The 12,405-nt window shown below is 36.3% G+C and overlaps 1 protein-coding gene across 1 annotated transcript in view; it reads left to right on the forward strand.

Annotated features, from left to right (window-relative positions):
- The window catches only part of LOC103089250 (rab GTPase-activating protein 1-like), a gene marked incomplete at its 3' end in the record, with an annotated part of 136,319 nt that overhangs the window by 17,506 nt on the left and 106,408 nt on the right, over window positions 1-12,405 (forward strand). The window contains exons 5-6 of the mRNA XM_007471609.1: window positions 4,577-4,734; window positions 5,993-6,103. Of these exons, the coding sequence (XP_007471671.1) occupies window positions 4,577-4,734; window positions 5,993-6,103 (269 nt within the window). The remainder of the gene's footprint in view (window positions 1-4,576; window positions 4,735-5,992; window positions 6,104-12,405) is intronic.

Genomic DNA, 12,405 nt, shown 5'->3' on the forward strand with positions numbered 1-12,405 from the left:
ATATATTTGAGCAAGTTGTTTTAAAATTTTTAACACATATTTTTCTGGGTATCTTTTATAGGATAACTTTTCTACATTTACTTTTTTGGGTGAACATTTTCTTGATAAATGTTTTTAAAAGAGTTGCTCCTTTTTCACCAATATTAGTGAAAAGGCTTTATCTGAGAAGAATTTTCTATGTTATTTTATTTTTAAATTATGTATTTTTTAATATTTTATTTATTTATTTGGCTGGGTCGGGTCTTAGTTGCGGCACATGGGATCTTTTTTTTTTTTTTTGTGGGGGTCACTTCCCAGATACATTATTTTTTATTTATTTATTTTTTTACATCTTTATTGGAGTATAATTGCTTTACAATGGTGTGTTAGTTTCTGCTTTATAACAAAGTGAATCAGTTATACATATACATATGTCCCCATATCTCTTCCCTCTTGCGTCTCCCTCCCTCCCACCCTCCCTATCCCACCTCTCCAGGTGATCACAAAGCACCGAGCTGATCTCCCTGTGCTATGTGGCTGCTTCCCACTAGCTATCTACCTTATGTTTGGTAGTGTATATATGTCCATGCCACTCTCTTGCTTTGTCACAGCTTACCCTTCCCCCTCCCCATATCCTCAAGTCCATTCTCTAGTAGGTCTGTGTCTTTATTCCTGTCTTACCCCTAGGTTCTTTGTGACATTTTTTTTCTTAAATTCCATATATATGTGTTAGCATACGGTATTTGTCTTTCTCTTTCTGACTTACTTCACTCTGTATGACAGACTCTAGGTCTATCCACTTCATTACAAATAGCTCAATTTCATTTCTTTTTATGGCTGAGTAATATTCCATTGTATATATGTGCCACGTCTTCTTTATCCATTCATCTGATGATGGGCACTTAGGTTGTTTCTATCTCTGGGCTATTGTAAATAGAGCTGCAATGCACATTTTGGTACATGACTATTTTTGAATTATGGTTTTCTCAGGGTATATGCCCAGTAGTGGGATTGCTGGGTCATATGGTAGTTCTATTTGTAGTTTTGTAAGGAACCTCCATACTGTTCTCCACAGTGGCTGTATCAATTTACATTCCCACCAACAGGCGGCACGTGGGATCTTTTGTTGTGGTGTGCGGGCTGTTTGTTGTGGCGCGTGGGCTTCTCTCTAGTTGCGACACGCGGGCTCAGTAGTTGCGGCATGCAGGCTATCTAGTTGTGGTGCAGGCTCTAGAGTGCACAGGCTTAGTTGCCCCTCTGCATGTGGGATCTTAGTTCCCTGACCAGGGGTCAAACCTGTGCCCCCCTGCATTGGAAGGCGGATTCTTAACCACTGGACCACCAGGGAAGTCCCCCTGTATTACTTATTTTAAGTAAATATTTCATTTAATAGCATTTCTTGGACTGTTAATGTGTAACACATAATTGGGAATTTGGAAAATACTGAAATACAAAAGAAAATAAAAGTTACTCAGATTTCCATCAGAATTAAGATTTTGGTTTATCTCCTTTCCACATATCTACATGTGTCCTCCTGCCCACCTCTTCAAAAACAACAACTCCAAGAGATAGTTTTGTGTTTAACTAATGCTTTCTGTAGGTAGGTACTGCCTCTGGGGAAAAATGGTACTGTATTATTTGTCAATAAACCTTTTGACTTCTGCAAAGAAAATGCCTGTTCTAGATTATTGTGTGTGCATGTGTGTTTGTGTGTGTATTTAATAGTGTGACGTGTATAGAAATGTTTTCCATGGTATTATGTTTTAAATTTTTTCATGATGAAATTGGTTACCCAATTTGTTCCAATAACTATAGACATTGATAATCATCGTTTTTGAATCTACTCTACCTTACCAATTCTTGGATCATCATTCCAGCTTATTCACAGACTCTAGAAGTCACAAATGATTTTAACCTTGTTGTTGGAAATAGCAAATTCTAAGACATGGTTAGGATTAAATGCAGTTTGATTGCTGTTAAGGTACTGTTGTGTCCTTCCTCCAAGAAGAGAGAAAAGTGTAGGCTGATTTCCCCCCCATCATTCTCTACCACTCTGGCTCAGCCCCATATGCTTAGCCTTTTTAAAAAGAAATTCCTGAGCCTTGCCCATCTACTTTAGAATTCGCCAAGTTCTTTGACTTTTTTTTTTTTGGTGTGGCATGATGTGTAGGCTTGTGGACAGCTCTGATACAAAGAAAATGAAATAGAAGAATATAGGAGAGAAGAAAAAATAAATAAGGTTGGGGTTTAACTTTACTAATGTATCAAAAACTAAGTACAGTTATTCTGTTTTCACATATAATATTTTCTTAAAAATATGCTTAAAAATGTTTTCTTAAATACACATAAAATGTAAATAAGATCGGGGAAGATCCCACATGCCGCTGAGCGGCTGGGCCCGTGAGCCATGGCCGCTGCGCCTGCGCGTCCGGAGCCTGTGCTCCGCAACGGGAGAGGCCACAACAGTGAGAGGCCCGCGTACCGCAAAAAAAAAAAAAAAAAATGTAAATAAGAGACGTCACATTTTATTTGGAGTTAGGAAGTAGGGAGTAATCAAAGTACTGAAAATAGTTTGAAGTCCCTGTTTACACTTTACCTTGTAGGCATAATCTTCAGTGACTTATTTCTAGCATGTTCTTTGATTCTGTTTTCCTCTATAGCATTTAAATTATTGAGCTAAGTCCAGTAAGGGTCCAGTTGAGGCTGAACATATCTGTTTTTGCCTTACCTACTGATTTCTCCCATTCACCCCAAGCACATTCAACTTACATGTGCTGAAATGAAAGCTCCATGTACACAGCTGTATCCCTGTCTCCTAGAATAATACTTAGTACACAGAAGGTGCTCAAAAAGTATTGGTTGAATGAATGAGTGAACTTATCATTGTCTTAATTGTATAAGATTTGAGGTCTACAGTTATTATTAATATGAATCCTTTGCTGCTTTGTTGTTACTTGTTTATATAAAATTATAATGAGATAACTTTAACATATTAAAAAATTTTACGAATGCTGTGATACAAATATGATGCTGTTGATTGAAGTTGAACTTTAGGCTGGCAGGTAGCACTCTTATACAGTTAACCTGTGTAAGTCAATTAATTTAGAAAACTATTGATTTGGCACTGAAAAGGCAGTTTAGGGTAATCATTGATTACTAGATGTAAGTGTGGCCTTTGGAAGTTTGAGGACCATTGAATGTGTTAGAGTATGTATGTGTGAGAAAAGGTAGAATGTATGAATATAATAATAGAATACTGAGGAAAGACCCCAATACTTGAAGAAATTCTACTATTAATGAGAGTGCTGTTATCTCAAGCAAATTATAAAATATTAAATCCTAGATTAATACAAAGAATAATTTGAATTCACTTTATCTAAAGTGAAGGATTTAATATTCAGAGAAGTTTCTTTACTAGTACCTCCCAGTGTGAGATTTTGAAAATATGACCTTTGTTCAAACCCTTCTTATTTCATCTTGTTTTTATTTGTTCAACCCCTGAGGGGCCTGAGAGATTTGGAAGTTTTTTTGTGTTTGAAGCGGACAAGTTTGAGATGGTATGATGCTTCTTTTGGAACCAAGGAAGACAATACCATCTGGAAGAGTGTGGGATGTAGAGTACTCCTCCACTTCAGGGGAGGAGTAAAAGCCATCCATATATATACACACACATACATAGATTTATGTATGTGTGTGTATATTAAGTCACCAGGGTGGCTTAATACTAATAAATTAGATAAGAACATTTCAGGATTCATTCATTCTACTACACATTTATACAACAACAACATTGAGTAACAACACTGGAAGCTCTTTAAATCGTGCTACCATGTTTTCTTTTTGCAAAAAACAGTATTTATTCTATGCCTCAGGATCTAGCCCTCTGAAGCTGAGAGAAGTGAAAAGAGAAATTGACACCTTGGGCTAAAACCTTGTTTGTGTGTGTTCATTGGGAAGGTTTAGATGCCAGTATCATTCTAGTAATTATCTTAGGATTCATTCATTGCAATATAGTATCTTAGGGGTCATAGAAACATCTATACATACATACAGCTTCTTTTGTGACTTTAAATTAAACGTCTTTATTTTGGTGTTTAAATGCCAGATTGAAAGAAGCAAACTACAGTCAACCCTTGAACAGTGTGCTGGGGCTGGGGGGTGGCATGTGGTAGGGGCTCTGACCCTCTGCCCAGTCAAAAATTCATGTATAATTTATAGTTGGCCCTCCATATGGGGCGGTTCCTCCTTATCCACTGTTCCACATCTGCCACTTCAACCAACCGTGGCTTGTATACTACTGTAGTATTTACTGTTGAAAAAAATCTGCATATAAGGGGAACCGTGCAGTTCAAACCCATGTTGCTTAGGGGTCAGCTGTGTGTGTGTGTATATATGCTTATACTATGTATATGTACACACTGTATATTACAAACTGTGTGTGTGTGTGTGTGTGTGTGTGTATGCTTAGACTATATCTACTTTATCTGCTAAAGAACATTGTGACCATGTGAAATTATAGATTCAAGAATTAGGAAAGAAGTTTATCAAAATGCAGTTAAATCTTTGTCTAATATTGTTTCCATTTTTATTCTTTTAGGTAAGCAGAATTTTGTATAGTTTCTGTACAGCTTTCAAACGGTCTTCTAGACAAGTATCTGATGTTAAAGACTCAGTTATTCCTACCCCTGACAGTGATGTATTTACCTTCAGTGTCTCCTTGGAGGTAAAAGAAGATGATGGAAAAGGAAACTTTAGGTGAGGTTGTTTGGAAAGATTAAAAATTGGTATTGTGTCTGAAATATAATATTGGCTAATTTAAAGTTTCCAGAATATGCAATTTTGGTATAAAGCTTTAGGATGATAAAGAAATATTTCACTGGTGAATGCATGGTTCACTTTTGTCATGCTTTTCAGATATTTTATGTAAATTATTTTCTTAGTATTTTAAAATACTGATATTTACTGTAGAAAATTTAGTAAAATAATAAAATTAGAATTAAAAGCTATGGTTTTGTCAGCCACAATCACTTTTAATATTTGATTTCTAGGATGTATTTTTATACAGTTGTATATATATATAGTTTTTTCACTTCATGATATAAGAATTTTTCAATTAAAATATTCTTAAAATCGTTTTTAATGGTTACCGGTAGTATATTGTATGGTTTGACCATCATTTAATTAACCATTTCCTTCTGCTTTGTATTTGGAATGTTCTTCTTTAGTTCAAAAATAGGCAGATAATAGTTAACTGATCATTAACTCCTTAATGATCAGTTATGGGCCTTTACTTTGCCTTTGCTTCTAACCATAATTGTTAGGTAGGTATTTTACCTGTTTTTTACAGATACAGAAATTGAGTCTTAGGTCAAATAAGTTGCTAAAGGTATTTTTCCTTTTCAGATAAGGCAACCTATATTTTAGACACTAAACTATTTTTGTTTTGTTTCTTTTAGACACTTATAGTTTTAATGAACTAATTCTTGAGAATTGTCAGTCTGGCCTAGGCTAGAATTTAACTTGCCCTGATCTGTACCTCTTTGTTCATCTTTTATTTATATTTACTTGGATTTGTCACAGTCATCTCAAATTCTAGATATTTAAAAGTAAGCTCTTCTTCTCAGTTTTTGCCTTGGGTTTCACTGTGTAAGGCATTCATGCAACCAGCTAAACCAGAAATGTGACAGTCTTAAAAGTAATTAAATAAACCATGTTCCTAAATTTGTTAAAATTTAAAAACTAAAGTTTGAAATGATGTCATTTAAAAAGTTTTGTTTTTAATCTTGTTAGGGATGAATTATAAGGCTCTTGTAAACCCAGTTTAAAAATTAATAACAACTCTTTTGCTGACTGTAAAGTTTGTAGTTACTCTGTGGCAAGATGAGAGTTAGGATATCTTAAGAATAAGGGTGTTGTTGCTTAAATAGTTTGTTGGCTTATTCAAACCTTGAAAGAGAGATCTTTTTTATTGTTTTTAATTATTGTTAATTCCTGTTCTTTTTGCATATTTCAGTCCTGTGCCTAAGGATAGAGATAAATTTTATTTCAAATTAAAACAAGGAATAGAGAAGAAGGTTGTGATTACAGTGCAGCAACTTTCTAACAAAGAATTAGCTATTGAAAGGTAAGCAGATTGCTCCTAAGTGCTACCAAAACTTGTATTGACATTGTTACTGTGTTTCAAGAGACATACTGTTGAATCTCAGCTGTATTACTTACTGTGGCTTTTCACCATGCTTCAGTTTCTCCATTTAAAAATGAGAATGAGAAACCTAATGCTTTCCCCACTTAAATAAGTTATATATAACTGGGTCATTTAAAATGTCAATTGATGGGGGAAATAAACATGAAATGGCTTTGTTTTATCAGTAATAACTGCTTCTTCCCTATTTGGGCTTTTTCCGTCTCTCCCTTATTTACATATAGGATAAATACCTTAACTTCTCAATCATTTTGATTATTAAAAAGGCCATTTAGTTACTGAGCTATCAGAATCTTTAAGAGATACATCTTTAAAATATATAAACACACATGCACATATATACACACACGTGTGTCTGCATGCGTTTATATATTTATGTCTATATTTTAATTTTTTTGTTAGCAGTAGACATAGCAATATTTTAATCTTTTTATTTAGAGGTAATTTCAAACTTACAGAAGACTTAAAAAAAAAGAAAAAAAAACCTAGTACAGAGAATACCTGCATGCTCTTTACTCAGAATCCCTTATTAATAACATTTTACCCCATTTGCTTTGCACCCACTTTCTCAATCTCTCTCTCTCTCAGTCTTTCTCTCCCTCCCTCCCCCCGGCACACATGCGCACACACGTGATTGTTTTTCTAAACAATTTAAGAGTAAGTTACATACATCATGGTGTTTTATCCCTATCTACTTCCTTAGGAAATCTATATTTCCTAAAAATAGGGATACAAATATCTCTTATTTAACCACATTATTTGTATCAACCTCAGTAAACTTAGCTTTCATACAATACTTTTAATCTAACCTACTATTCGTCTCTTAATTTTGTCAGTTAACCCAATACCATCGTTTCCCCCCATCCAATTTGGGATTTACATTAGGGTCAGATATTGCATTTAGCTGCCATATGTCTTTAGGTTTCTTTAATTTGGAAAGATTTCCACAGTCTTTCTCTCTCTTTTAAAACATGGACATTTTTTTTAAATAAATAAATTTATTTATTTATTATTTTTGGCTGCATTGGGTCTTTGTTGCTGCATGCGGGCTTTATCTAGTTGGGGTGAGCAGGGACTACTCTTTGTTGTGGTGTGCGGGATTCTCATTGCAGTGGCTTCTCTAGTTGCGGAGCACGGGCTCTAGATGTGCGGGCTTCGGTAGTTGTGGCTTGTGGGCTCTAGAGTGCAGACTTAGTAGTTGGGGTGCATGGGCTTAGTTGCTCTGCAGCATGTGGGGTCTTCCCAGACCACAGATCAAACCTGTGTCTCCTGCATTGGCAGGCAGATTCTTAACCACTGTGCCACCAGGGAAGTCCCATCAACATGGACATTTTTGAAGAATACGTCCCTTTCCCTCTTTTTATTTTTCTTATTTCTTTTTTATTTTTTATACTATATTTATTTTTATTTATTTTTTGCATCTTTATTGGAGTATAATTGCTTTACAATGTTGTGTTAGTTTCTGCTGTACAACAAAGTGAACCAGCTATATATATATACATATATCCCCATATCCCCTTCCTCTTGAGCCTCCCTCCCATCCTCCCTATCCCACTCCTCTAGGTTGTCACAAAGCATCGAGCTGATCTCCCTGTGCTATGCAGCAGCTTCCCACTAGCCATCCATTTTACATTTGGTAGTGTATATATGTCAATGCTACTCTCTCACTTAGTCCCAGCTTCCCCTTCCCCCACTGTGTCCTCAAGTCTGTCCTATACATCTGCATCTTTATTCCTGCCCTGCCACTAGGTTCATCAGTACCATTTTCATAGATTCCATATATATGCGTTATTATACAGTATTTGTTTTTCTGACTTACTTCACTCTTATGACAGTCTCTGGGTCGATCCACGTCTCTACAAATGACCCAATTTTGTTCCCTTTAATGGTTGAGTAATATTCCATTGTATATATGTGCCACATCTTCTTTATCCATTCATCTGTCAATAGACATTTAGGTTGCTTCCATGTCCTGGCTGTTGTAAATAGTGCTGCAGTGAACATTGTGGTACATGTATCTTTTTGAATTATGGTTTTCTCAGGGCATATGCCCAGTAGTGGGATTTCTGGGTCATATAGTAGTTCTATTTTTAGTTTAAGGAAACTCCATGCTGTTCTCCATAGTGGCTGTATCAATTTACATTCTCACCAACAGTGCAGGAGGGTTCTCTTTTTGCCACACCTTCTCCAGCATTTATTGTTTGTAGATTTTTTTTTTTTTTTTTTTTTCCTTGCGTTATGCGGGCCTCTCACTGTTGTGGCCTCTCCCATTTGCGGAGCACAGGCTCCGGACGCGCAGGCTCAGCGGCCATGGCTCACGGGCCCAGCCGCTCCGCAGCATGTGGGATCTTCCCGAAACGGGGCACGAACCCGCGTCTCCTGCATCGGCAGGCGGACTCTCAAGCACTGCGCCACCAGGGAAGCCCTGTTTGTAGATTTTTTGATGATGACCATTCTGACCAGTGTGAGGTGATACCTCATTGTGGTTTTGACTTGCATTTCTCTAATGATTAGTGATGTTGAGCATCTTTTCATGTGTTTGTTGGCAATGTGTAAGTCTTCTTTGGAGAAATGTCTGTTTAGGTCTTCTGTCCATTTTCGGATTGGGTTGTTTATTTTTTTGAAATTGAGCTGCATGAGCTGCTTGTGGATTTTGGAGATTAATCCTTTGTCAGCCGCTTCATTTGCAAATATTTTCTCCCATTCTGAGCGTTGTCTTTTGGTCTTGTTTATGGTTTCCTTTGCTGTGCAAAAGCTTTGAAGTTTCATTAGGTCCCATTTGTTTATTTTTGTTTTTATTTCCATTACTCTAGGAGGTGGATCAAAAAAGATCTTGCTCTGATTTATGTCAAAGAGTGTTCTTCCTGTGTTTTCTTCTAAGAGTTTTATAGTGTCTGGTCTTACATTTAGGTCTCTAATCCATTTTTTTTTTTTTCATTTTGAGTTTATTTTTGTGTATGGTGTTAGGGAGTGTTCTAATTTCATTCTTTTACATGTAGCTGTCCAGTTTTCCTGGCACCACCTATTGAAGAGGCTGTCTTTTCTCCATTGTATATTCTTGCCTCCTTTGTCAAAGATAATGTGGCCAGAGTTGCATGGGTTTATCTCTGGGCTTTCTATCCTGTTCCATTGATCTATCTTTCTGTTTTTGTGCCAGTACCATACTGTCTTGATTACTGTAGCTTTGTAGTATAGTTTGAAGTCTGGGAGCCTTAATTTTGCACATTAATTTTGTATCCTGCTACTTTACCAAATTCATTGATTAGCTCTGGTAGTTTTCTGGTGTCATCTTTAGGATTTTCTATGTATAGTATCATGTCATCTGCAAACAGTGATAGGGATTGCATTGAATCTCTAACTTGGATTCCTTTTATTTCTTTTTCTTCTCTGATTGCTGTGGCTAAAACTTCCAACACTATGTTGAATAATAGTGGTGAGAGTGGGCACCCTTGTCTTGTTCCTGATCTCAGGGGAAATGGTTTCAGTTTTTCAGCATTGAGAATGATGTGCATTAATTTTGTATCCTGCTACTTTACCAAATTCATTGATTAGCTCTAGTAGTTTTCTGGTGGCATCTTTAGGATTCTCTATGTATAGTATCATGTCATCTGCAAACAGTGACGGTTTTATTTCTTCTTTTCTAACTTGGATTCCTTTTATTTCTTTTTCTTCTCTGATTGCTGTGGCTAAAACTTCCAACACTATGTTGAATAATAGTGGTGAGAGTGGGCACCCTTGTCTTGTTCCTGATCTCAGGGGAAATGGTTTCAGTTTTTCAGCATTGAGAATGATGTTTGCTGTGGGTTTGTCATATATGGCTTTTATTATGTCATGTAGGTTCCCTCTGTGCCCACTTTCTGTAGAGTTTTTAATCATAAATGTGTGTTGAATTTTGTTGAAAGCTTTTTCTACATCTATTGAGATTATCATATGGTTTTTACCCTTCAGTTTGTTAATACTGTGTATCACATTGATTGATTTGTGTATATTGAAGAATCCTTGCATTCCTGGGATAAACCCCAGTTGATCATGGTGTATGATCCTTTTAATGTGCTGTTGGATTCTGTTTGCTAGTATTTTGTGGAGGATTTTTGCATCTATGTTCATCATAGATATTGGCCTCTAGTTTTCTTTTTTTGTGACATCTTTGTCTGGTTTTGGTATCAAGGTGATGGTGGCCTCGTGGAATGAGTTTGGGAGTGTTCCTCCCTCTGCTATATTTTGGAAGAGTTTGAGAAGGATAGGTGTTAGCTCTTCTCTAAATGCTTGGTAGAATTTGCCTGTGAAGCCATCTGGTCCTGGGCTTTTGTTTGTTGGAAGATATTTAATTACAGTTTCAATTTCAGTGCTTGTGATTGGTGTGTTTATATTTTCTTTTTCTTCCTGGTTCAGTCTTGGGAGGTTTTACTTTTCTAAGAATTTGTCCATTTCTTCCAGGTTGTCCATTTTTTTGGCATATAGTTGCTTGTAGTATAGTCTGTCATGATCCTTTATATTTCTGAGTTGTCAGTTGTTACTTCTTTTTCATTTCTAATTCTGTTGATTTGAGTTTTCTTTTTTTTCCTGATGAGTCTGGCTAATGGTTTATGAATTTTGTTTATTTTTTCAAAGAACCAACTTTTAGTTTTATTGATCTTTGCTGTTGTTTCTGTTATTTCTTTTTTCATTTATTTCTGGTCTGATCTTTATGATTTCTTTCCTTCTGCTAACTTTGGGGTTTTATGCTCTTCTTTCTCTAATTGGTTTAGGTGTAAGGTTAGGTTGTTTACTTGAGGTGTTTCTTGTTTCTTGAGGTAGGATTGTATTGCTGTAAACTTCCCTCTTAAAACTGCTTTTGCTGCATCCCATATGTTTTGCGTCATCATGTTTTCATTGTCATTTGTTTCTAGGTATTTTTTGATTTCCTCTTTGATTTCTTCAGTGATCTCTTGGTCGTTTAACAGCATATTGTTTAACCTCCATGTATTTGTATTTTTTTACACTTTTTTTCCCTGTAATTGATATCTAGTCTCATAGCATTGTGGTTGGAAAAGATGCTTGATATGATTTCAGTTTTCTTAAATTTACCAAGGCTTGATTTGTGACCCAAGATGTGATCTGTCCTGGAGAATGTTACATGTGCACTTGAGAAGAAAGTGTATTCTGCTTTTTTAAAAAAATAAATTTAATTTTTGGCTGCATTGGGTGTTCGTTGCTGCGCATGGGCTTTTGTAGTTGTGGCGAGCAGTGGCTACTCTTCCTTGTGGGGCTTGGTTTTCTCATTGTGGTGGCTTCTCCTTGTTGTGGAGCATGGGCTCTAGGCTTGCGAGCTTCAGTAGTTGTGGCAAGTGGGCTGTAGAATGCAGGCCCAGTAGTTGCAGTGCATGGGTTTAGTTGCTCCGTGGCATGTGGGATCTTCCCAGACCAGGGCTTGAACCCATGTCTCCTGCATTGGCAGGCGGATTCTTAACCAGCATGCCACCAGGGAAGTCCTATTCTGTTGTTTTTGGATGGAATGTCCTATAAATGTGAATTAAGTCTGTCTGGTCTAATATGTCATTTAAAGCTTGTGTTGCCTTATTTATTTTCTGCTGGGGTCATCTATCTATTGGTGTAAGTGGGGTGTTAAAGTCCCTACTATTATTGTGTTACTGTTGATTTCCCCTCTTATAGCATTTGTCTTATGTATTGAGGTGCTCCTATGTTGGGTGCATAGATATTTACAGTTGTTATATCTTCTTCTTCAACTGATCCGTCAATCATTATGTAGTGTCCTTCTTTGTCTCTTGTAATAGTCTTTATTTTAAAGACTATTTTGTTTGATATGAATATTGCTACTCCAGATTTGTTTTGATTTCCATTTTTATGGACTATCTTTTTCTATCCCCTCACTTTCAGTCTGTATGTGTCCCTAGGTCTGAAGTGGGTCTCTTGTAGACAGCATATGTACAGGTCTTGTTTTTGTATCCATTCAGCCAGTCTGTGTCTTTTGGTTGGAGCATTTAATCCATTTACATTTAAAGTAATTATTGATATGTTTGTTCCTATTACCATTTTCTTAATTGTTTTGGATTTATTTTTGTAGGTTTTTTCCTTAACTTGTGTTTCCTGTCTAGAGAAGTTCCTTTAGCATTTGTTGTAAAGCTGGTTTGCTGGTGCTGAATTCTCTTAACTTTTGCTTCTATGTAAACCTTTGATTTCTCTGTTGAATCTGAATGAGATCCTTGCTGGGTAGAGTAATCTTG

This window comes from Lipotes vexillifer, unplaced genomic scaffold (assembly GCF_000442215.2).
Source record: "Lipotes vexillifer unplaced genomic scaffold, Lipotes_vexillifer_v1.1 scaffold821, whole genome shotgun sequence".
NCBI lineage: Eukaryota > Metazoa > Chordata > Mammalia > Artiodactyla > Lipotidae > Lipotes > Lipotes vexillifer.